Source organism: Schistocerca gregaria, chromosome 1 (assembly GCF_023897955.1).
Source record: "Schistocerca gregaria isolate iqSchGreg1 chromosome 1, iqSchGreg1.2, whole genome shotgun sequence".
Lineage (NCBI taxonomy): Eukaryota > Metazoa > Arthropoda > Insecta > Orthoptera > Acrididae > Schistocerca > Schistocerca gregaria.
This window is the reverse complement of record NC_064920.1, coordinates 486,257,265-486,282,785: the sequence shown is the minus strand read 5'-3', so window position 1 is coordinate 486,282,785 and position 25,521 is coordinate 486,257,265. Positions and strand designations below refer to the sequence as shown.

The window sequence follows — 25,521 nt, the reverse complement described above, 5'->3', positions numbered from 1 at the left end:
TCCAATAACTAGTCAACGTTCGAAGCCATTGACCTAGCGCGACTGACGCATTATGCTACTACTGTTTCTCTTCTGACAACGTAATACTCCCCACCTCTTTTTATACAGGCGGGTTCGCCTTCCGTAACATTTGCTTAGCGCTGTAAGGATAAATTTTATCAAATAGTGTATGTCATTTCCGATCGCTCTCTATCTTTAATTATATTGAGCATGAACATTGAAGTATAACATTTCGTCCTCGCGTCAAGACATCGAGATAGCATTCAGAAAGATCAGTTTCGCACATTCGTCAACAGACCGCATTTTTACGCTGAAACAGTGTAGCGTGGGCGCGCTATTGAGCATCCAGACCGAAGCTGCTGCCAACAACGAGTGTCTCGGCCACTCGAATTAGAATAAAAGGAAAGAGAAAGAGAAAGAGCAGAGCAGAGTGGCGGGAAGTGGAAGAGGCGCGCCGCGCTCTGACAGCTGCGGCAGATCCGGGGTCAGTCGGGAGCGGCGCTCTCTTATCTCGCGCCTGCTTAATTACCCTCCGCCAGCCACCACGCACGGCGCGCTACACGCCCCACACCGCGCTCCGCGCATGCGCACACACCGTCTGCTGCAGACGCTGCGGCACCAAGTGTGGCGTTGCATGCAGCCAGCACATGGTGGTTGACAGGACAGCAGAATGTGTTTCCGACCGCTGGGATATCCTGATCGAAATTTGCATACATGTGCATGTAAGTTAGATGTCTTTGGTTTTTTCGTTAGCAGCTCTCGAGCGCGCATGACGACACTGCTGGTAGCGTGGAAACTGTTCCTAAGACGTTTTTGAGATTCTGCATAGTATGAGAGTACCTGTTCACAGAAACCATAGAACAGAATGAAATTTTCACTGATTTTCACTACGCAAGGGAGTGTGCACAGACATGTAACTTCTTGGCAAATTAATACTCTGTGGTGGACTGAGACTCGAACTCGGGACCTTTGCCTTTCACTGGTAAGTTCTTTACCGACTGAGCTGGCCAAGCATGACGCACGACCCGTCCTCCTAGTTTTACCGAGTTTGAGTCTCGGTGCTGCCAGGAAGTTACAACTATAGAATAGTTGCAAAAGGAAAGGCGTGCCCCGTATTTTCATGTTTTGTGACCCATTTGATGCGGGCCACCAAGATTTCCTCTCCTGTGTACGTACATTCAACGTGCTCTATTATTTCTTGAATATATTGTAATCTCTGTCGAGCCAGAAATTTGCTAGCACGTTTAGAATGACAGCATTGAGAAGGACACTGATACAGACACGTTAATATAGCCATGGCTGATTTTGGACCTAAGTCAATCTCCAGACTGTAACACACGTTTCTTCCGTAAACAAAGTGACATTATTCCTGTTTTATGGACAAATGATGGTGATTATTAACTTTTACCAACGTAATTGCACAGTAAACACAGTTGTTTATTCATTATGTAGAAGATACTCATCCCAAGGACACATGAGAGAAGAGAATGGGGTAACTTATAAAAATCAAAGCCAGAAGTCCACGAGGAAGAGCAGCAAGTAGTTCGCTTCGATCAAGCGAACATTACTGAGCTACCTCTTCACATTAAACAGGGTGTAACGAGTATAACTGTACATACTTTTATATCTGATACCTTCATATCTACGCACATCAGTGCGTTGTTTGTTTCTTCTCTGCGTCGAACAGTCTTTTCACAAACACGTCACCAATGTTAAGACCTGACGCTTTCTGTATGATTGTAACTGCACCACTAAATGGACTATGCCTGTCAGTATAGACTAACCGTTTTGAATTCACACGTCCACACTTCAACACCTGACATGCTGGGCAAGGGAAAACAAACATTAATTGCTTGCTCTTACCACACATACTTCGAGGTAGAAAACAACTTAAAATATATGACTTTTAATAGCTACAGTTATTAGTGTACAAATTACATAAATACTGATGTAATGTTTTTTCAGTACACGTGCTCAGTAATTAACAGCAATATCTGCACTTATACACGTTACACCATGTATTAAGAAGATCTGAAAGAGATCGTCGTGGATATACACGTCTAGTCGAAGATTCATTTACGTAAGGAGTGAATAAAGAATAGTGTTACGGCATGCAGCGATGAGTAAACTGGCTAATGATGATGATGTACGGGAAACACTATGTAATATGTTCAAGAAGTGCATTTCACTGAATGAAGCTGGGCTTAGACCGAAAACTAGTTACATCCGAACAAACCATTTAGCTTTTTGTTTTATTTGTACGGAATAGCAGCTGCAAAAAGTCAAACAAACAAACAGTATGTGGAACACAATGCTACTGCAAGTATTTGAATGACGCGAGGTAACGTAAGTAAAGAAAAAAGACTGGTTTGAATGACTTGTCAGTTGCATAAGCGTGGGGAGGAAAAGATAGACTGTGTTCATTTCAAAGAAACTATACCAACATTCGACATAAGCGAATTAGGAAGACCACGAAATCCCTAAATCTGGGTGAACGGAGGTAGATATCAATCCCACTCCTCCTGATTGTGAGTGCAGTACCTTATGAGCCAGGCTATCTCTTTCGTTAATGCCGAAGGTGAGGTGTCTAGGTCTTGGAACAGTCCTTGGTAGAGAGAGGTCTGGCAGTAAACACGCCGACCTTGCATTCTGGACGATTAATACAGAACTTCACAGACGTGGCGACTCAACTACATCACTGATAAAGTAAGTTATGTTACTTCGTTTTGAACCAACGGTGCTAAGCAAACAAGTCGTTCAGTCCTCAGATCTGTGACTGGTTGCAATGTTCATCTCGACTTTGTGATTCCAGACATTCGTCCGCTCCTGTTCCTTGCTTTCCACCTATGATAAGCAGGACCGCCACCTTACGGCGTCTGGAATAATTAGAGAAGGGTATCTCTGTTCTCCGCTTACTATCATCTTCTCTACGTATGACGCATCTGTTGTGAACGGCAAGCAGGTAGCGTCCTTATAGCGAAGAATTGTTCGCGTTGGTGGGTAGCTACGTGTATGTCAGTGCACCTACATGTTTATACTCACATCAAGTAGCATTTCAGGAATCTCGGATTATGTTTTGTTTAAAATGCATTCTAATAACGCAAATTACTATGACATCTGCTCTGCTTCGCTTTTAATTTTTTGCATCGTAACCTCCAATTGGTTTTACCGATCTTAACCATTACGGATAATATTTCCTCGGCGTGTGATAGTAATGCTGCAAAGGCTGCATTTCTTTCCAAGCAGACTAACGATGGTTGTGAAGCCTTCTTTTCCCGCCTACGACATTATTTCAGACCAGTCTCATGGCGTTCTCCATTCAAGAATTATTCAAAAAGTGTTTTCATTAGAGGTGAATTGCTGGAAGCCGACGTGACGGTAGATCCTTTTGACACCGCAGATCGCGGTGATTTGGCAAGAAAACTGTTCCAGCAGAAACGATTGATGGTGGATTTTCTCACCGATTGAGGTAGGTGTCGAAGTTGCAAAACGAGAGTAACAAGAATATTAATGATCGAGGTGCGGTAAAAACTCGAAAAACGTTAGTAAGATAGAAACAGTCGTGGCAACACTAGAAATATTTTGAGGTGAGTATATTGTGGGCGAGATTCCAAAACAGTAACGTAGCTTTCCATATAACACACAGGTATTTAGTTTTTATACTTTTTATCTTTACATGGAAGGCCAATTTCATCCAAATGCTACTGAACTTCTTGGTTTCTTTATTAGGTCCACCAATAAAAAACTTGTGTTGCGTACAGACGTGAAGAAATATATCCACAGAAACTTCCTGTACTTTTTGGATGGGTGTCAGAAAACACAAAATGAATGTTCTGTGCAGACGATTCTCACCTAATGAGGAGGTTGATCAGCGTTGCGGAAACGGATCTGTGACGGTCTGATTAGTCATCCGTGAATAGGATGGGGCGATAAGTTGCAGGCCGTCGGCGCAGCAGCTCGCGAAACTGCTGAAGCCGTTTCCTTTCCTCGGTTACCCGCAGCTATGATCACTGAAACGCACGACTGACTCTTGACTAAGAATTTAAAACAAAGTAAACAGCCACAAACAATTTTCCAGTTAGGGGCGCACAGTCGTAGCAAATACCGTGACAGATTAGCTCTATTCGCTGGTCTGATAAGCTAATTATACTGCTACTATTCCTTGCAATTACAATGTTCTGCACCAGTGCTTATAAATGAACTTGCCTTACACTGCACAAGAATGTCTGTCTCAAAAAAAAAAAAAAAAAAAAATGCTTTGGAATGTATTTCTTATCAGAAAAACAGACTATCTGTTAGTGCCGCTTGGCAAAACGCAAAATATTTCACATGGTACTTACTTCATATTAAATTTTGTTCAGAAACACGATCTGACCTGTTCACAGCGTGTTAGTTTGCTATACACTGAACTGAATCCCACTGTGATCGAATACACGCACCACGTTATCGAAACGTATTCCGGTGCACTAAGCAGACAGAGAGTGAATTTAGGCGGCTCTCCATATTCATCTTCATAAATCTTAGGCCCCACATTCGCCTTAGTAACACAATACGCAACCAGTGACAGTACGATCAACAGAAGAAATCTGTACTTTACTCTGAAAGCTGGCATAAGTGAGTTAATTACTTAGGGTATCAAACCATTTCGGTGAAAAAAAGAAATTTCAGAAATAAGTGAGTATAAAATCTTGGGTCGGTGGTAGAATATTTTGAGATACGTCTACGTTTACAAATTTATTTCAAACGATTCTCTACGTCCTGACTACATTCTGCAAAGCCAGAAAATAGTTACTTTATTTTTCACATAGCAAAAATTACCTTCTTGTTTCTTCATACTTTTTAGCCAACTAATCTTACTGTTATGAAACAACACTCATATTTAATCTCATCTGGGTTTAAAGTAAAAAAAGAAACTCTTTCATCTAACTGATAAACGAAGAATATTGCCACCGCAGACAGTCGAATTCCGTTATGGCCATCTGTTCTCTTGTTTGCAACCACTGTCGTTTTACGTCTGCAGGATGCAGCTGCCACAAAATAATCACGTGGTGTCGAAACAGCCTTGCTGCTGCTGCTCTGTCCTGCTGAGCGCACATGACTAGCCAGTTGGACACATGGTACTGGCTACACTACAAAGAGATGACCCTTACATTTTACAGTAAGTTTTGGTACACATACCAGGTAATAAGAAAAATGAAAATGTTGCAACCAAAACAACGGCATAGTGCTCTCTGGAAACAAGGCGGACAGGCAATGTAGTTGACAGTTATTTTTCATTTATATAAAAAACTGTTAGCTAAACTGCAAGTCAGATCCACTTTCTTCGCGTGGATCAACTATTTCAGCCTGTTGCTAATTCGATGTTTAATTGATTCTGCATTTTTCCGTCCCATACCGACGGGTTTCGAAATTTCACTCCAAGCAAGAGCTGGCACATAAAGGTTAAAGACCCACGTAAACAGTAGAGGAAATAAATGTCAAAACGAACGCAATTACAGCCGCAGTTAACATGTTCATTTGTAGTCCGTAAACCCCCATACAGTGTGTGGCTGATCCACTTGCGAATAAAGCACGTGAGGTTAGTAAGCTTGGACGCCTCTGTACGATTTCTCCCATTTTACCGACGTACTCCTCAAGAGGTATATATGGGCGTGACAGAGATACGTTCCGTAACGGTTCTCGGATAAGGGATCACTACAATACTGAGATCAATGCACTTCATCAGATACGACGACTTTATTATTTGCTATGCCTGGGTTCCAAGAGAATTTCGTCAGCAGCAGTCTCCTTCGTAGATGAGTTACATTTCTTGAAATTCTTCCTTTGAATCTTCATCTGACGCCAGCTTTAATGACAGATTCCTCTCAAACTATGACTAACGTACAAATATTTTACCATTGTGGCTGACCTCAAAGACACATCGCAATTAGGTACACTTACTGCAAAGGAGTTTTACACCTCTTCCCCGGATTACACTGTATTCGTTTCCACTGGGAGCTAGCTAACAGTATTTCCAAAAGCTGATATTCTCAAATTCCTAAATCTCCCGAAAATGTTCTGCATTGCTACGGTCATCACCGCCCGTACAAAGTTCCAATTTTTTTCACAGCCCCTTTTCTTTTCACATTCCAATCTATACACTCTCAGAAATTATGATGGTGAAATGATGAGGACAAAACATACACCCAGTCCCCAACCAGGCCGGGAATCGAAGCGGCGACCCCGCGATCCAGAGGCAACGCTAGCCCTCAGACTACGAACTGCGGACAGCGTCTTCTATGAGAACTGAAGAGCATCGTTACCACTTGGAAAAATGCTGGGGTATTGTCTTCATGACAAAACTATGAAGGAAAATTTCGTATAAACATATGTGAGGAAGTGCTTTCTCTTTTAGACATTAATGAAACAATATTCTTCGTTATCTGACCCCATCAGTCGCCCTGCTGACTTTTCCGCATCTACAAAATGTGTCTCTGGTGATAAGATGAATCATGAGCCTCAATATTTCTAGATTGCAGCAAATTTTTGTCACTTTTTTGCAGATTTCTTATTATTTTTATTTATTGGCATTTAGAGTTAATCCTCACCGTTACCATGGACCGAGCGAGGTGGCGCAGTGGTTAGCACACTGGACTCGCATTCGGGAGGACGACGGTTCAATCCCGTTTCCAACCATCCTGATTTAGGTTTTCCGTGATTTCCCTAAATCGTTTCAGGCAAATGCCGGGATGGTTCATTTGAAAGGGCACGGCCGATTTCCTTCCCAATCCTTCCCTCACCCGAGCTAGCGCTCCGTCTCTAATGACCTCGTTGTCGACGGGACGTTAAACACTAACCACCTACCTACCGTTACCATGGCTGATGTATCAGTATGACAGAAGCGGCTTCACACCTTGCACTTTTGCTCAGTGTCACACCTGGTCATTATGTGGTAACACTAAAAAATTCTTATGCGATGATAATTTCTAACAGATTTTTACTTCAACAATAGTTCGTCAGTGATGTAGCTGACGATGGCTGGTTTCCCCCGCTACAGGTGAGAACTGAGCAACTCACGGTTAACCGCAGGAAAGCCGACTTGAATCAATGGATCACGAAAGACACGAATAATCGAAAATACACGTGTTTTCAGAGGAAATTGCTATTTACTGTATGTACAAAACATGCTACATATCCCATTTGATGGCCTCCTGTCTTACTTACGCGTTGCTCAACGGAAACTGACAACTATTTACGAAATTGCCTTTAAAAAATACTGGATTTTATATCGCCTGATTTCAGTTTCTCTTCAGGAAACAATCGTGATTTTTTTTGTTTCATTTAATTTGTTTTTGGAGATCTTGGTTTCTACAACAAGGGATTCTTCGGTCTCATCTCGAACCCACTTTGAAATATGTACAGAAACCAAGCAGCAAATACAAGAGTGGAAGGACATGAAAAAGAAGCCGCAGTTGTGGAGGTAGTGAGACAGGTTTGTAGCCTGTGCCCAGTGTTATCCAATTTGTACACTGGGCAACGGTGCAGTGAACTAAGGAGAAATTAGGAAAGGAAATTTCAGGTAGAAGAAATACAAACTTCGTGGTTTCTCAGTGACATTGTAATGGTGTGACAGACTGCAAAGGATTTGTAAAAACACTTGAACTGAATCGACAGCGTCCTAGAAAGATATTATAAGATAAATATCAACAAAGGTAAACCATGGGTTATTGAGTGTAATCGAATTAAATCATATGATGCTGAGGGTTTTAGGGTGGGAAACGAGAAACTAAAAGTAGTAGATGTGTTTTGCTTGATGGGCAGTGAAATAATTGGCCGAAGCAGAGAGGTTAAAAAATGCAGACTAACAAGAGCAATAAAAGCATTTCTGCAGGAGAGGAGTTTGTTAATGTCTAACTTTTTTTAAGTGTTAGGAAGTTTTTTCTGAAGGTGTTTGAAGCTTAGTCTTGCACGGCAGTGAACCGCGGACGATAAGCAGTAACTAAAGAGGAAGTACTGAATAGAGTAGTAGAGAAAGGAAACTTATGGCACAACTTGATTAAAAGAAGGGATCTTTTAACAGAATACATTATGACACGTTATGGGATGGTCAGTTTGGGACTGGACTGAGGTGTGAGGGGTAAAATATGTAGAGGGAGGCAAAGACTTAAATGCGGTAAGCAGGCTCAAATGTATGTGGCTTGCAGCAGTTATACAGTAATGAAGAGGCTTGCACAGGGAAGACTAACACGGAGAGCGGCATAAAACCAGGCTGCGGAGTGAAGACCACAACAACATTGAAGATATTCGTTCTATAAAGAGCGTTCTAGAAGTTCCCGTGGAAGGTTGTTGCTCGAGCGTATATACAAAGCAGCACAACTCCAGTGTGGGTAGATAAGCAGCGACATATAGGCGAGGGATTAGTGTGCCATTAGTGTCTTTCCGACGTGAGTGCCGTACATGTAGAAACGTGAACTATGGTGACGTAATTACCAAATGCGTCCTAACAGGACCAAGGTGCAGTTATTCTTTTCTTGGCTGCCGAAGGACAAGCACCGGTAGACATTCATCGGAGAATGAAGAATGTATACAGTGCAGCATGCGTGTCAAAAACCACCGTTTTGGAGTGATGCGCCAGGTTCACGATAGTGCACGACTCCATATGGGTAAAGTCATGAAGCAGAAGTTACGCCAATTGAAGTGGGAGACACCCGAGCACACGCCCTACAGTTCTGATCTCTTTCCATGCGATTATCACGCCTTCCGTCCTTTTAGAAAAGGCCTTGAAGGGTCGAAGATCCCTGTAGAACTTGGATGTGCAGCAGGCAGTTACGGACGTCTCCTCACAGATGTACACAGTGATTTATCACATGGGTATATTCAACCTGGTGCGTCGGCGGGATGATCGAATCAATACTCGAGACGATTTTACCTGATTTGCATACCGATTCTGGACTGTACGGCCTTCGAGCACAAGCTTTTTGATCGCCCTTTGTAGTTTGATTAGAATATTTCAGGCTTCTTTCTTAAGGGGGTAGGACGTCAAACGGGCCGACTTGGAGCAGGAGAGGCACCACAGGACATGTTAATTTCTACTGTCATAATTTTACAAATAAATTCATAAAACTTTGTCAGCATCACCAGGAAGGATTGAGGACTCACACTCACGGCAGTGGAAGTTCAAAAACGTAGCAAAATACCTTTTTTTTTACATGTGAAATTTCATCATTTTTTCACTTACTACTGGCTACATTTGTATCTGTAGGTACACTTTTCTTCCTAAGTAACAGAGATTCGTCGTTGAGTTTTGCACAGCATACACGCAGTACTTACAGGTGTATTAAACTCTAGAATTTTCCAAATCTATTAAAAACTATGGTAAAATTGAGATAATTAACTATAAAATTTGAGTTTTTTCTAAACAAGAAGTTCAAAATGTAACAGTTCATTAATTTTTTTTCATAAATTAAATAAACTCTAGAGTTTCATACATATGTAACTATAATTTGTATGCTGTGCAAAAATCATCGAAGAATCTCTCTTACTTAGGAAGAAAAGTGTACCAATAGCAACAAATGTAGCCAGTAGTAAGTGAAACATTGATTAAATTTCACATGTAAACAAATGTATTTTTTACGTTTTTGAGCTTGCACTACTATGAGTATGAATCGTGAATCCTTCCTGGTCATGCTGACAAAGTCTTATGAATTTATTTGTAAAAGTGTAGATAGTGGAAATTAAAATCTCCTGTGGTGCCTCTACTGCTCCAAGTCGGTCCGTTTGACGTCCTACCCTCCTTAATTTTTTTAAAAAAATATCGCCGAACTAAGCACGGATAATCAGGAGTTCGCTGTAATTTTTATGTTGCGGCATGCACTCACTGCGACAAGTGTCGTTTTTTGCGCTGTTAACATCTGGAACAGATCTGACGGTGGCCCCTTCCTTATTGCAAACTAACGGATGCAAAGGGCAGTTCGCAGGAAGCCCCAACAGGACTCTCTCTGTCGCAAAACATTCTGACATCCGAGTCAGTCCTCTGGCTGACCACAAACATACTTCCAACGAGAAAGGTATCGTGGAGAAGGACATCGCTGCTGATTCGCATATCCACTCAGTTGTCGCTGGGACGAGTCGGGCGACGTAGCCGACTCGGATAAAAGAGCCGGCGGCATCGGCTGACAGTTACACGGGGTGGGTCGGCTGTGCAGCTTTCAACAGCCGCCGCCCCTGCAGATCCATCATCGGCGCTGGCTGCCGGCGCGGCGCGACGGGGCGGTTGACTTCGCCGGTACCGGTGGTGGCTACTCGCACCCCTACCGTTCCCTTGTCAGCGCTGCCAGTCTCGATTCCTAGCAAAGACGGCTAACGAACTTCGCGGGGGCTCGCCAAGCAATTAAGTGCCACATAAACAGTCAGCGGGCCTGGCAATTTTTTTGGATGCAACTGATAACAAGAACATAAACAGTGCAAAAATATCCAATTATGCAACATTTCATGCATTTGTCGCAGTTTTGTTATATATATATATATATATATATATATATATATGGTGTATTTCTGAAACCGGCTGTAGTAAAATGTTATATATATAGGTTGTTACAAAAAAGTAAGGCCAAACTTCCAAACTTCCAGGAAACATTCCTCACACACAAAGAAAGAAAATATGCTATGTGGACATGTATCCGGAAACACTTGCTTTCCACGTTAGAGCTCATTTTATTACTTCTTTTCAAATCACATTAATCATGGAATGGAAATACACAGCAACAGAACGTACCAGCGTGATTTCAAACACTTTGTTACAGGAAATGTTCAAATTGTCCTCCTTTAACGAGGATACATGCATCCACCCTCCGTCGCATGGAATCCCTGATGCGCTGATGCAGCCTTGGAGAATGGCGTGTTGTATCACAGCCATCCACAATACGAGCACAAAGAGTCTCTACATTTGGTACCGCGGTTGCGTAGACAAGAGCTTTCAAATGCCCCCATAAATGAAAGTCGAGAGGGTTGAGGTCAGGAGAGAGTGGAGGCCACGGAGTTGGTCCGCCTCTACCAATCCATCGGTCACCGAATCTGTTCTTGAGAAGCGTACGAACACTTCGACTGAAATGTGCAGGAGCTCCATCGTGCGTAAACCACATGTTGTGTCGTACTTGTAAAGGCACATGTTCTAGCACCACAGGTAGAGTATCCCGTATGAAATCATGATAACGTGCTCCATTGAGCGTAGGTGGAAGAACATGGGGCCCAATCAAGACATCACCAACAATGCCTTCCTAAACATTCACAGAAAATCTGTGTTTATGACGTGACTGCACAACTGCGTGCGGATTCTCGTCAGCCCACACATGTTGATTGTGAAAATTTACAATTTCATCACGTTGGAGTACATACTGACGAAACTAAAATGAGCTCTAACATGGAAGTTAAGCGTTTCCGGACACATGTCCACATAACATATTTTCTTTATTTGTGTGTGAGGAATGTTCCCTGAAAGTTTGGCAGTACCTTTTTGTACAAAGTTGATGTAACTTACCACACGAAAGCGTTGTTACGTTGATAGAGACGCTAACAAACACACACACACAAAATTCAAGCTTTCGCAAACCCACAGTTGCTTCATCAGGAAAGAGGGAAGGCATAGGAAAGACGAAAGGATGTGGGTTTTAAGGGAGAGGATAAGGAGTCATTCCAATCCCGGGAGCGGAAAGACTTACCTTAGGGGGAAAAAGGGACAGGTATATACTGGTACACACACACACACATATCCAACCGCACATATACAGACTTACTAAGGTACGTCTTTTCCGCTCCCGGGATTGGAATGACTCCTTACCCTCTACCTTAAAACCCACATCCTTTCGTCTATCCTACGCCTTCCCTCTCTCCTGATGAAGCAACCGTGGGTTGCGAAAGCTTGAATTCTGTGAGTGTGTTTGTGTTTGTTAGTGTCTCTATCAACGTACCAACGCTTTCGTGTGGTAAGTTACATCAACTTTGCTTTTAGATATATTTTTCCCACGTGGCACGTGGAATGTTTCCCTATATATAACAACCTTTTACTACAGCCGGTTTCGGGGCAATACAATATACCATCTCCTCGTATCTACATCAGTCCAAACAAAGGAAAATACGAAAATACAGCATTTGCTTATAGCTGGTACTTGAAATGATGCTTACTACATGATCAGTATTACTCGTATGTCGCATCACTTACAGACATGGAAAACCATATTATAAATATAAAAGTTTCACAGTTAGGCACATACAGCAAGGAAACAAGTGTCCTAATGCGGAAGAAGATTTGGCCTGTTAGAACAGCAGATAACATCTGATCGTCATATAGTATGTACACGCTATGGGGTGAGAACCTAAGATGGTTGCTACAAGAAATCAACGAAGCATAGATATAACTCATGTTAACTCATACATGCAGCTTCATAACAATGCAACATGTCAAATAATATTGTGAAATTGCATGAATGAAGTAACCGATGTTACATCTACACTTTCTCCTGTTGTCACTCTGTAACATGCGTTTACTGCATGACGATCAGCTTATATCTGCGGTTCTAATAAGTCACACCTCTCCCGTTTAACTAACTTTTTGCCTTTTTGCCTTTCTGTATTATCGTTAACCCCGTATATTTGTATCTATTATGTGGTTTTCCATGTCTGTAAAGGGGGTGGCAGTGTGCAAGTATCATTTCTTACACTGCCTACATGCTAATGATGTATTTTCGTATTTTTCTGTAATTTGTTTTTGTTTTGTTTTCTTTAATTCGTATACCGAGAAGCTGGTATGGTTTATTACCGAAACCATTTTCAGTAAAAATGTTATTAACGTAATTCTGTGTCATGTGTATCAAAAATTACATTACTACTGTTGAAGGTAACCTGCAAGAAATGTTCGACTTTGGTATAAAAGACCCGTTGTCTCCAGCGGCTCATTACAGTGTAAACATATAATTATTATTTATTTTTCCCAATATTCGAATTACCTCTCTTCCTGCAAAATCACATTCACAGCAGTGAAAATTTTCACAGCAGACTTCGTGGCATATCACTTGTGCGAACAAATGTGGATCTGAGCCCCTTCCTCCTCAGTGAGAGTCCAGTGTCTTAACCACTGTGTCACCGCCGTCGATGCGTTTATCAGTATAGCTGCTATGGTAAATACACAGAACAGTACACGTTTACAATGTAACAAGTACACAAGGGAGACTGACAACCATCTCTTCGTGTAGAGGAAGAGTTGTTGCTAAATGACCTTAAAACGAGGTATTCTTCGGCAGCATGATTGGGGACAACCATGTCATACAAACAGCGCCCCATCTACGACGAGGTCATGAGAGAAGGTATTTCGATTTAGTGAGAGGATATCGGCCTTGTTCTTTTTCCAAGTACACCATCTCGACAGTCGCCTTAACCCTTTACCCGGAATGTAATTCAGTGTCTGGGCAACCCCCGCTTCACAAAGATCAGCAGGATTAATGATGGCAGGCTCGTTCTGTTAGCGGTAGGGTATGATGAAATAACAGCAAAATTTGTACTTGTGGACGAAAACAAAGGGGCTTACACCTTGTGAAGTCCTACTTAGAAAACCCCGATCTCCACCTGAGTGTGACCTGGAAAACTCCCCAGATTGCTCCTGGAATAGCAATGGAAAGAAAAGTAGCTGGAGAAAGTGATTGTTAATAGTCACTCTTCTCATACCACATTCGTGAATGGGATGGAAAGAAATACTAAATTATAACACAGTACCAAATCTCTCTGCCTCTATGCTTGGAGAGTTTTGCAGACTACAGACGTAGATGTAGAAGAGAAGATTTAGGTGCTAATTTTAATAAATCAATGGGAGACTTTAATTCTGATTGCTGGACGAAGAACTCCGCTCTCGGTGAATACCGGTAAATGCTTCAACCACAGCTTAACTGAACTCCATATCAGATTTAGAACAGCACTCCCGCTATCTTCATGATAAGTATCATCATCATGGTCAAATATATCATAGTCGATATAATACCAGAGGTTTGTATCAGCTGTGGTTACCTGATATGCACAATTTCGATACTGACACTGGAGAATGGAATTCCATACGTTAGCAATAAACTATACTTATAGCGTAACAGATTTAAAATTATCCAATTATTTAGTATCCTGTCACTCTCAAACAGACTCTTAGCCAAGAGACAATTTTTTCAGTCATTTAGGTCGACGCGTATGCATTGGATCGACATTCCGCCTGTGTCCACCATAGTCAATAGCTGACAGGTGCACCTAAAGAAGTAGCTCATTCGTCTAATTAAAAAATCCGGATATTTATCATAAACAACTTGAAATATTCTGATATTTCTGTTACTGTAAGCAGTTGCTATAAAAATGCTGAATAATAAATCCAAAGTGGTGTGTTGAGTTTGTTAACAGTACGGGTTTAGTAACACTGAGATGGAGTAAAAATGCTACTGTAGCGCTGAAGTATTGAAGAGAATATATGAGGTAGATAAAGTACATGACATCGCCCATTCTGATGCGCAAATCCGACGACCGTAAATGAGTAACAAAATCGTATACGAATGGCGTTGACTGGTTTTCCGGCAACAGTGTGAAACAACTTACTTCTAGCAAAAAAAGATAAAATCAGAGCTTTCATACTAGTAGCACTTTGCTGAAATACTGAGGCACGAAATAAAGCATGTAAGTTACGTCAAAGAAGACTAGACACCTTTGTAATAGGTTAGAAAAGTGTCGGTAAACGGGTTAAAGGCTCCTGCATAGTTTCTTAAAAGTAGTGAACGTGCCAAATTGTGGTTCTGCTGTTCGAAATAGTGTTAATCTGGATCATAAGTCTTAGATTTTTATGGAAGAGCATTTCCAGGGATGACATTTTTATTTACGTACAATTGCCAGAATCACGTAAGTGAGATATGGTACCACAGTTTCTATTTCACCATAGTTTGTCGATGTGCATTTTTCTGGCTGGTGACCTCTCTCAAAGGTCTGAGATATGCAACAGAATGCCGCCCCCAACTGAAACTTTCGGCGAAAGGTACCCTGGCTTACAAACAGACATTCGAGGTGTGACCCTCTATGGTCATTGAAGTATTTCTTAATACAAAACCAGAATAATGTCATGCTAAGAATATGTAAATTTATTAACTTACTTCTCAGATGACAAGCTACTAACTGATGCTAACTCATTATCATCTGTGGTATTTTGTGAGAAGCATACGAGAATGTGTGAATGGCAGAGATGCGACTTCAAAACATGTCTACAACTAAACCAGCTCGATACTGTACCACATCGTACTAACCATGATACATACGGAGTACCACTGCAAATGTGTGATTGGCTCGAGGTCTATTTGACTAGTTGAACCAGAATTTTCCAAAAAGTACTCCAATCAAAAGCACAGCAAGAAAAAGTCTCCTACCCCTTCACTTCTTTTACGAAATTATACTCAAGGCTTTTTCTCGTTTACGGAACTGCTCTAACGCATTATACTGTTATCTATAAATCCCTGACAAAATTTGTATTCTTTATTTAGTGTTCCAATTAGTATTCTTGCGGTAGAGTAATAAACATGAAACCTTTGTTTTTATCTTATATTATCCTTGCAAAAAGCAAGTTGATTTACAGTTATTATCGGAAAACTAATTAACGCCAGTCATTTATTACGTGTCACTTCACGCGCGTCGCTTTTGTGTATCAGAATAGGCGACTTCCTTCACTTTATCTACCTCATATGTCACCTTTTGTTCAGCGCTGCTGCATCTATGTTACTGTAAGGCTCAAACGATGCACACTGCAATAGCAGGTTGCCTATCTGATTGCTGCCAGGGGCAACAAAAGCTTGATTTTTAATATTTCGTACACTTATCGACTGAATTCAAACATTTAAAATGCTGTTCTGATCTACTCACTAAGAGATATAATCCTATCTTAAAGGTTTAACACAATAAGCCAAGTATTCCAGTTAGAATTGTGAGCACGTATCCAGACAGCATAACATACGGCGCGCAAATTACCTAGATTCCATTCATCGATTATTCGAAAATAAGAGAACTTAGCAGTTTTCAACAAGCTTTACGCATACTTCAAATTCCTTTGCAAATTTTTCCCGCACAATTAAAGTAAAAATGTTTATTACTTACTACGTTTTTGATCTGCATGCTGTAAAACTTCGCTATCAGTCATGACATTGTATTTTATTATTTCTGTACTATCAGCTCTACTCGCAACAAATTTTGCAGACAGTATTAACAGATTCGAATGAATGTACCTGCAAGATTATGTCATTACACGACACATAGTTCAGGAGATATGACGTAATAAACATTGTGATACGCGAAAAACTAGCTTCTCCTGAAACGGAGCACACATTATCCAGATTGTACTCATCAAGAGAATAATCCGCAACTGATAAAACTAAGCCGGAGACTTATAAAAGGAGTCTCTGCTTTCGCAGATCACCTGCTTCAACAAGGCCACAGTTACATTGTGCAGCATGAGCTCTTACGTAACATTCAGGAAGGGTGGAAGATGAACTACCTTGAAATAATGGAAATTAATAAATGTCACTAGAAAGAAATAACGTCAAAGAATAAGAAATAGCGGAAAGAAACCGTTTTAAAAATAAAATACTAAATTTGGAAGGCTTTCAAAGCAGAAGAAATAAAAAATCGGGAACCACATGGACAGAAGAAAGGAAGAGACTTCATGGAGAGAAAATGATGGAATACTGGAAAAATAGAAAATAACAACAAAGGAAGAAGAGGAGCTGAAGTTGTTAATGTGATCCTAGTTGGTTAATACGATTGTAAAAAGAAAGTCACTTGCACTGAATGATCAAACACAGTTACCTTACTCACCACTTCTAACTGCAGATGTTGCTAATAATCCCACCCAAACAATTTTGTAAGTTACGCCTCCCACTCATACGCCCCATTTTAGTTGTTTCAGCTGCTTTAGTTACGCAAGCACTATTAAGAAAAATTATTTCGTTTAATTATAGTTCTTTCACTTGCCTATTTAGTCTCAGCTGTAATATTTTCCAGCTTCTAATACTCGACTTGTTAAAGACAAGACTATGTTATTCTGTCACTTTTCCCTGCCCCCCCCCCCCCCGCCCCTCCGCCACGTCACCCTGTCCTCCCCCCCCCCCCCTCTACTGTACTGAACATACCGCCAAAGTCTACTGTAGATATAATGTTCAGATTATTTTTCTTCCCAAAATAGTTGTTGTGATTTGTCATGTAGTTCCTTATTTAATCTGTCACATGTTTTATTTCAAGTAAGTCGTTTTACTTCATATTCAACTGAAATAATTCTCTCTCGCTTTAGTCCTAAATCAAACATAAACAGTTGTCATCTTTCAAAGCCAAATGGTTGAAGAAAGGACATTTTTTTACAAGTTTACACCAAAGTTGCTAATTATTTATCGTCTGACTAGTTTCTGTCTTTGCCCAATTTCACAAGCCAAGTGTGCTGTATTTAGGATATGTTTGACATGGACAGTTCTGTTTATGTTATTACAATGAAATGTATCTCTGATCTTCATTATTTAGCATTATCTGATTCACTTAACAACGATATTTTATATACAATGGAAAATTTATTCTCAGTGAACTACACTGTGTGTGACGCTGAAAAATTTATCGTAGCCTTGCATCAGTATCTGTTAGAATTAGACAACTTCGAAATAAGACATGTCAAAATTACGTTAACTTTACATGAACATCTTTCAAAATAACTATAACATCTATGATAAATAAGTCAGCGTGATAAACGATGTAATCCAATGAGAACAAATTAATCACTGTATATAAAATATGGTTGTCACATAGATAACAACAAAATGTCGAATCAGAAACACCTTAAGCCGTCTATATTTCCAACTTTATTTTATTTTTCCCACCAGTTTCCGCTTTATACTCTGCCGGTTTGAGGCCCACAGACCAAGTTGTAGGAAGAATCGCACCTCTTTTACTATCGAAATAGTGTCCAGCATACAGCCATTGGTCTGAAACTAATGAACGAAGGGATCGCGTTGTCAAAAAGAAGTCCATGAATACCATTGATTCTATGCTGTCCGCTATTTCGATTGCACAAGAGGTGGGTTTCTTCCTACACGTCGGTGAGGGGGCCTCAAAATGGCATAATGTAACGTTGAAACTGATAGCAAAAATAAAATGCAACTGGATTTATAAAAGACTGACAGCATTTTTGATTTGACATTTTATATTGAACAGCGGAGGTGCCGTAAACACTCTTTATGAAGATGGACTTCCACAGACTGGATCACAATATTCTGGATAATGAAGATCGGTGATACTTGTAAGTGTGATGGTATACTGTCCACATCAAATGTATCCTAAATACATGGCTTGTGATAATAGGCAAAGCCGTAACCAGTCGGCCAGTAAGTATTTAGCAGCTTCAGGGTAAACTTTTTAGAAATTTCTTTTCTTCAATATTTGGGAGTTGCAAGACGGGGCTTACTGACATTGTTTATAAAAACCAACTGACATGCACTGCAAATGCGCTTTATTTGAAATCTTTGATCCCACCAAAATTTCGCAGTTACTCATATTTGTAATTGATGATGGTGTAACAGCCAAAAACCTATTTCCAAAATAATGCATACTGTAAAATGTTACACCTGCGTCATGTGCTTTTCGTTCAGAGTTATAATAATAACAATAATAATAATGCACATGATTAACGTCAGATACTTAAGAAATTAACTCATTTGTAAAGTACTAAGTCGTGTAAAGCTTCTGTTATTGATAGTCGACTGAAACAACAAGTTTATGGTCACCAGTGACCTTTCATTTGCATCCATGACGCGTTTAGAAGGTTTAAACCTCCATCATCAGGTGGATTTACATGTGTTAGTACGACATGTGTATGTGTGTGTATGTGTTGTGTTACGATTTTGGGGTAACGTGTGGCACTGACTCCAGTAGTTACAGGCTCCTTTCTGTGTCATAACACATCACATGTAAACTGTCATATTTTTAAAATGGAGATGGTCTGACACACATATGTCATACTAACACCAGTAAATCCACCTGATGATGTAGGTTTAAACCTTCGAAACGCGCCGTGGATATGAATAAACAGCTACTGATAGCAGAAAACTTGTTGGTACAGCATTTTCCTGCAATATGCTATCTACACAGTTCTGACCTTCTTTTCAGGTTTCTTTTTCCCCGACACCCGGGTGTACATAATATTTGCAAGGAGTGTTTTCATGGGGGCGCGCGATGTGGCACGAGCTGGGCTCGGGGCAGCCGTGTGCGGCCGTGCGACCCCCGCCAGTCTTCCACAATGCGACGCAGCGGGCGCCCGCGGGCCATTCAGGCACCTCTGCAAACTTTCCGCCGGATTAGCCGCGCCCGTGTAAGTAGCTTTTGTGCTCCGCGCCTCGGGCAGTCCTAAGAGGTTAAGCGGCTCCGCGCAGACAGACACTTAAAAAAAAAACACGGCTGAAGAGGGGAAAAAATAGGATTGCGGTGCGCAGAAAAGAGCAGAGGGCAGAGGGATGGCTGTCCGGCTGGTGCGGCGTTTTCGCCCGCCGGACACGGGTGCGCAGCGGGACGCCCGACAAAAGGGCCCTCGCCGCCGCCGCCACTCGCGGCTCTCCAGCAAACTAAAAGCTGGCGCCAGCCGCGCGGAGCGAAAATAAAAGACCGATAGAAGAGCGCCGAGACTAAACAAATAGAGGAGGCAGTCTTCGGAAGGGCCCGTCGGGTCCATTAGCGACTGTGGCACCTGACGTGCGATATACACTTACGGGCCGCACAATGGGGAAGGGACTTAATTTCTCAATAGCCGCCATATGCCGCGCCAGGATGTGGGCCCCCGGCAGCCAGCCAGCGGTTTGCACGCAACGCGGCTGGGCCGCAAAGCAAAAAAAAAGGTATGTAGGGCGGGTGTTTGGTCAGTCGGCCGCCAATTAATGCGTCGCTGCGTCCGAGGGGATCAGCCAGTAGCGGTGCGCAGAAAAGTCTTACACAGTCGCGAAGGCAGCCGAATAAAAATGGTAACGTTAAAATAACCGACGTTTCAGGAAGATTACGGCTGCCTAAGGTACACACCAGGGGTTCCCAAAATTTTCCATTGATGGAACACTCTGAAAATTCTGCACTTCGATGGAGCATCTTCTTTATTTTGAGAGTCAATAGAACACATAAAATTTATAAAACCGAAAAAAAACTTTTTTAATTGAGTGATTACTTCAGTTTTACATCGTAACTAATAGCACAGAAAACATAGCAACTTTTTTAAACAAATAAGAAGGCTTCCAGAGAAAAACCATGTTACGAACGGTTTTTCCGGGGCACTTACAAACTTCTCATGGATCACCAGCGTTCCGTGAAACACAATTTGGGAAACCCTCGTATAGAATAATGAAATATTAATCTACTCCCTGCAAAATGCGAATGGCCGAAACGCTGTTTTCTTTTTTTTTTTTTTTTGTTCTTTTCTGCTGAAAGCATTTGTCCACCTCCACAGCTGAGTTCTCAGTACGTCTCACTGCCACGTTGAAGTCCAGCGATCAATCTCCAGTACTGCCAGAGGTGTCTCCTTGGTGCGAAGACTGTTACTAGAGTGGACTCCACCCCAGATTGGTGATGCCATTGGAAGAGCTATTTGAACGAGAAATAGAGGTTCAAGGTCTGGAAAGCCGATAATGATTGCGAAAGCCGTGTGCTAACCCCATACTAGTCCAGACCGCATCCGAATGACACCATATGGCAGAGATAAGCACTGCGGCCGGTCGGCTTAGCGCGATCCTCTGGGCCTAATAGTGGGGTTTAATTTTTGCTATTATAAGATGACGCGTACACCCAGAAAGATTTTGTAAGAGACGTTGCCGAGAAGACTACATGCTAATGACTTATAAATATAATAACTCGCGTCACACAAATATACACATACATTGCAGCATCAACGTGTAAATGCATTAGATGGAATGATCATGAACCACACTTGGGGGTAAAGTATGTGGTAGGCTTTGACAGGACTCGAATTATTAGTAGGACATTGGCAAGCTGCAGAATGTCAACGGATGACATGACTAACAAAACATGTCAGCGGCACATTCTCTCAGTACTCTGTTCGGGTGTGTCGGTTCCCATGTGTGAGGACGACGAAAAACAATGAGCGCATATAAAAAGCGGATCAGTCAATAGTCATAGGATTTTTTATTGGTGAAAAAACATACCTAACAAAAATACTGGTACATCTTAACGTTCCCTTGCGATACAAGGTCGGCCTTAATTGAAGACATCCTGCCTTACATCGCTAAATAACCAGAATCCACCGAATATAAAATCTTTATTGACACCTCTCTGGCATATAGCAATTATCATAACGTCACAACTGTTACGTAGGAGCAAAATACGAATGACATATTACGCTGAATAAAGTTGCAGTAATCTGTCATCTGTAATTTTTATACGACGTAGAGCTACCTGAAAAGATGATAAGGACGTAATCAATCTTAACTGAAAAACCTTCTACGAAAGACGCAGTACATCTAGCGAAAATTAGCTTATAACAATCTTTTACATTCAGACCCTCAGAGATCGTGAAGATAACACTAGACTAAAAATAGCAGTCAGGGCATAGTGGTACACCAGCAATCATTGTTTGCAGATACTACCATACTACAAACGCTACTTGAAATATACTACACTAACAAGCACCATCTACAACACACTTTATACTGATTCGTAGACTAGATACGTACAGGAGACCCACACTGAACCGATCTGTCAATGAAAGTACTGGGCAGAATAAAATATCGCTCCTGCAGTAACACAGGACCATCAAGCGATATCGTTGATACAACGGAACGAGCACTCACATACTATCGACACAGATTTTGCCGAAACGACGTTAAAAGGTTTCTCTAAATACTTAGATGTAAAAGTGCTAATACTTGCTCATGTGTATTTTCTATGACATTACTCTACAACTTCCGGTACCATCTGAAACGAGTTTCTTTTCGCGATTGAAACCTAATTTTTCTTAATTGATTAGGGGAACTATGTAGAGCAGAACAAAAGTTCTTGCAAATTTTGTGGTGCATTAGATGTAAAAAGTATAGCTGAGTGGTTATACAGCAAATCATTGTTGTAGACGAACTATGACAAGGTGTGTTAATGGAGCAACAAGACGTTGCCAAAAAATTGTAAGTACAAATCCCGAAACTCTACTAATATATGCAACTGTTTATGAAGCCTTTGTAATACAAAAGAGTTTTGGAAATCTAATGCAGTTTCACACCGCTCATAATGATAACTTCGTTTCACAAACATCGAAAAACATTAGGCGTAACTGAATTTCACTATCGACTGTTGAGCAAGTGATGATAACAGAAAACGTGGACAAACAAAAATAAGTACATACTCGGAAATCCAATTTCGCATTTGTTGCTTTTCTGTGGGCAAGCCAGAGCAAAATCAAACAGTTGTCAACGACTGTTCCTCAACATCTTATCCAAATTATATTCTACACTTTACATACCGTAAATTCAAATGAAGGAGACCTGACTTACAGGTGCATATAAAGGAAAACTGCGCACTATATGCTCTCAAAGTGTCTACTTCTTAGTTATGATTTAATACTGCGAGTTAATATAGAGGCTATGAGTAGGTGAATGAGAGTAATAAACTGGAAATTGATCTCAAGCATCGAAACCGGACCGCTGCATATGCACTGTGAAATCATACGAGCGATAAAGATGTACAAATGGCCAAATTGTATCACTTTGTGCAGAACGAAGAAAGGACTACGCAAGAAATGAACACGTTCATGGACTAACAGTTAAAAACCAGTATTGGGCAGTGAAAAGCAGATACGAAATTGTAGCGACTTGAGTGTGACAGCGGAACCATGTCGGAGACACGTAGTTAGTAAAGCTTAAGCCAATCACGAAGAAACGACTTGAAAACAAAAATTGCAACACAAAAGAAGAACGTGTCAAGTTGGGTTACATAGAAACTTCTCCTCAAATGGCAGAGATATAACATCGAAAGTTTTCGAAAAAGTGTGAAAATAAACTTTGTCGCAGCGACCCTAAATCTCTCAAGACGGTGGCTGGTTAACACTGCCTTTAATGTCTTAATTGCAGTAAACACAAGTATATATTTACTTAGCTAGTTGGGACAAGTTAAACAGATGTCAGAAGCAAAACAGACACTCTGCCGACTACTTACAAGACTTTCAGTTTCAGATCGGAAGACTCGACAACCGCGTCAGGTGATACATTATTGACGGAAATACGAAGTGTTCTTTTCTATAATTACGCAAATGTCGTGAATTGTACATTGTTTCCGAGTACACGGCCTTCACATAAGGCCCTTGCGACGTTCTTAAAGGTACGTGGGTGAATATTCTGGCTCCAGATATCGCCAACAAGTTGTTAACAAAACTAACTGGACCTCATCTACGAAAACCAACAGTTCCCAGACGACCCTGATTCGGGAACAAGAATTTTAGTTTGAGCCGTCACAGCTGGCGTGCTCGTCATTTGTGAAGCGCGCTCGTCCGCGAAAGTAAACGGCATAAATGGGGACGAAAGTGTCCCTACAGAACCGACATGGCTATTTCCACTCATACTAAAAGTTCAATGGTTGTTCTCATCCAGGCGTATGATCTCCTGTTTAAGACTTGAATATGCGATCTTTCCTTCAGCCGTACATTCCCCACGTGTCAATAAACAGGCGGAAAAAATAGTTTTTACCCCAAGAACATTGTTTTTTGAAAGGAAAAATAGACGTGTTTGCCCGAAGATGACGAATTCATATCTGACATCTTTATTCGGCTGTTAACCTGGGAAAAGTAAAAGCTATCTACAACATTTGTGTAGCCTATGTAGCTTGTTGGTTTTGAATTGCCGACGATTCGTTCCATCGTATCGGAACTGAACATGGTGAGTAGGCATTTACGTAAAATATCCTACTGGCAAAAACTACGAAAGTAATGGAAAGAAACAGGTGTGGGGTACTGACCACGGATGCATGAACTTGGAAAGCGGCGTTACTTAACTGGACTAGGCGCTTTACAATTTGGTCGCACTTACAGTCAAGGGATAGACGTGAATGTATGTTATTCCGTCGATTTTAGAGACAGCGTGTGAAAACAGAAGCGAACAAATTGACTGTAGGAGCGAGATAGATTTCTGCTGCTAATTGTTAAGGACAAATGAAAATCGTCATCTTGTGGAAATGCCAGTTCAAGTGGTGGTTGTTATTCATCTGCTAACCCAAAAAGAATAGGCCTATATCATGAAATTTGAAACTATTCGCATCATATGTATACACAGCTCGATGGCCTTGAATTGCCGACGACTGACTCCGTTATGTTTGGATCGCGAAGAATGACAAGTATACATAAAATGCCCCGGAGCCAAATACCCTCTTTGAAAGCAGTGGGAAGAAAGAGATGTAGGGAAATGAAGACGTTTCTACAAACTTTCAGAGACTTTTACTGTACTGCACTACGGCCTTGCCAAAATATTTGTTCCATAAAACTGATTTTAGGAGGAAAAAGAAAGAAGCCTGAGGAAGCTAGTTGCAGTAGTGGCAGAAACGGTGGGTGTTTTGCACATTGACACTGCGGTCACAGACTCAGAAGAATTTTATTGACTGTTTCAATGGCCGCGGACACGTATGCTTGCACGGAATAGTTGTTGTTCCGTCGGCTTTACAGTGCTCACGTATGTAGACATGGAAAAAAATTGCTGTTTTCTAGGAAAACGTTAGACTTCTACAATTGGTTGTAAGAACAAATAATGATCTTCACTTGCAGATGTCAAGGGTCCTACAAGAAATTAGTCCAAATAGCTAAGCCGATATGGTAAACAGAGAAGAAACGTATCAGCAAATTGGAAGTTATCACTAGCCGTTGTAAATGCACCTCAACAGTCTGGAACAAGTTGGAATTGGGTAGAATGAGGAGTAGACACTTGTGTAAGCTACACTAGTGCGAAATACCGTTTTCGGAAGTAGTGATACGGAACAGGCGTTACGGAAAGGACGACATACTTCACGAGAGCAACTAGAGAAGTGCACTAGGTGGCCTAGGAGTTGCCGGTACTTACGGTCTGTGCGTATAGCTGGCCGGGCGGCCGGCCCACGGACGGCGTCACGTCTGTGAGCATCGCGGCGCGGCTCCGTCGCGGCGCGCACCTCGCTCCTGGTGCCGGCGGGTAGCAAGCACGGCCGGCTGGGTCTCCACAGTCGAGGACGGCGCAGGTCGCAAAGTGAGCGCGCGACCAGACGGGCGAAACACGTCCCTCTCGCTAGCCGGCACAAACTACACTGTCCAGCGTTGTGGGCGCCGCCGCCCCTCCCCGCCCCTCCCCACCCACGGGCCCGGCCCCCACCCGCCTACCCTAACAGGCGGCGAGGAGAGCCGGTCGCGCGAGCGGTAGTAGGGGCGGGCTGCCGCCAATCGGCGTGGCCCTGGCTAATCGTCGGCCACGCCCCCCAGTCGCGGTGGCATCATCTGTCCGCACTGGTGGG

General features: G+C 41.7%; 1 protein-coding gene across 5 annotated transcripts in view; it reads right to left on the bottom strand.

The window, feature by feature from the left end:
- The window catches only part of LOC126353763 (transcription factor Sp8-like), a 197,583-nt gene extending 172,262 nt beyond the window's left edge, over positions 1 to 25,321 (bottom strand). For 3 of the 5 annotated variants that reach the window (XM_050002847.1, XM_050002862.1, XM_050002871.1), the window contains exon 1: positions 25,098 to 25,302. In XM_050002847.1, the coding sequence (XP_049858804.1) occupies positions 25,098 to 25,157 (60 nt within the window). In that variant the 5' untranslated portion in view covers positions 25,158 to 25,302. Of the gene's footprint in view, positions 1 to 25,097 lie in introns of all 5 variants that reach the window. The other 2 variants (XM_050002838.1, XM_050002853.1) reach the window with 1 other exon arrangement.
- Between the last annotated feature and the right edge of the window lie 200 nt (positions 25,322 to 25,521).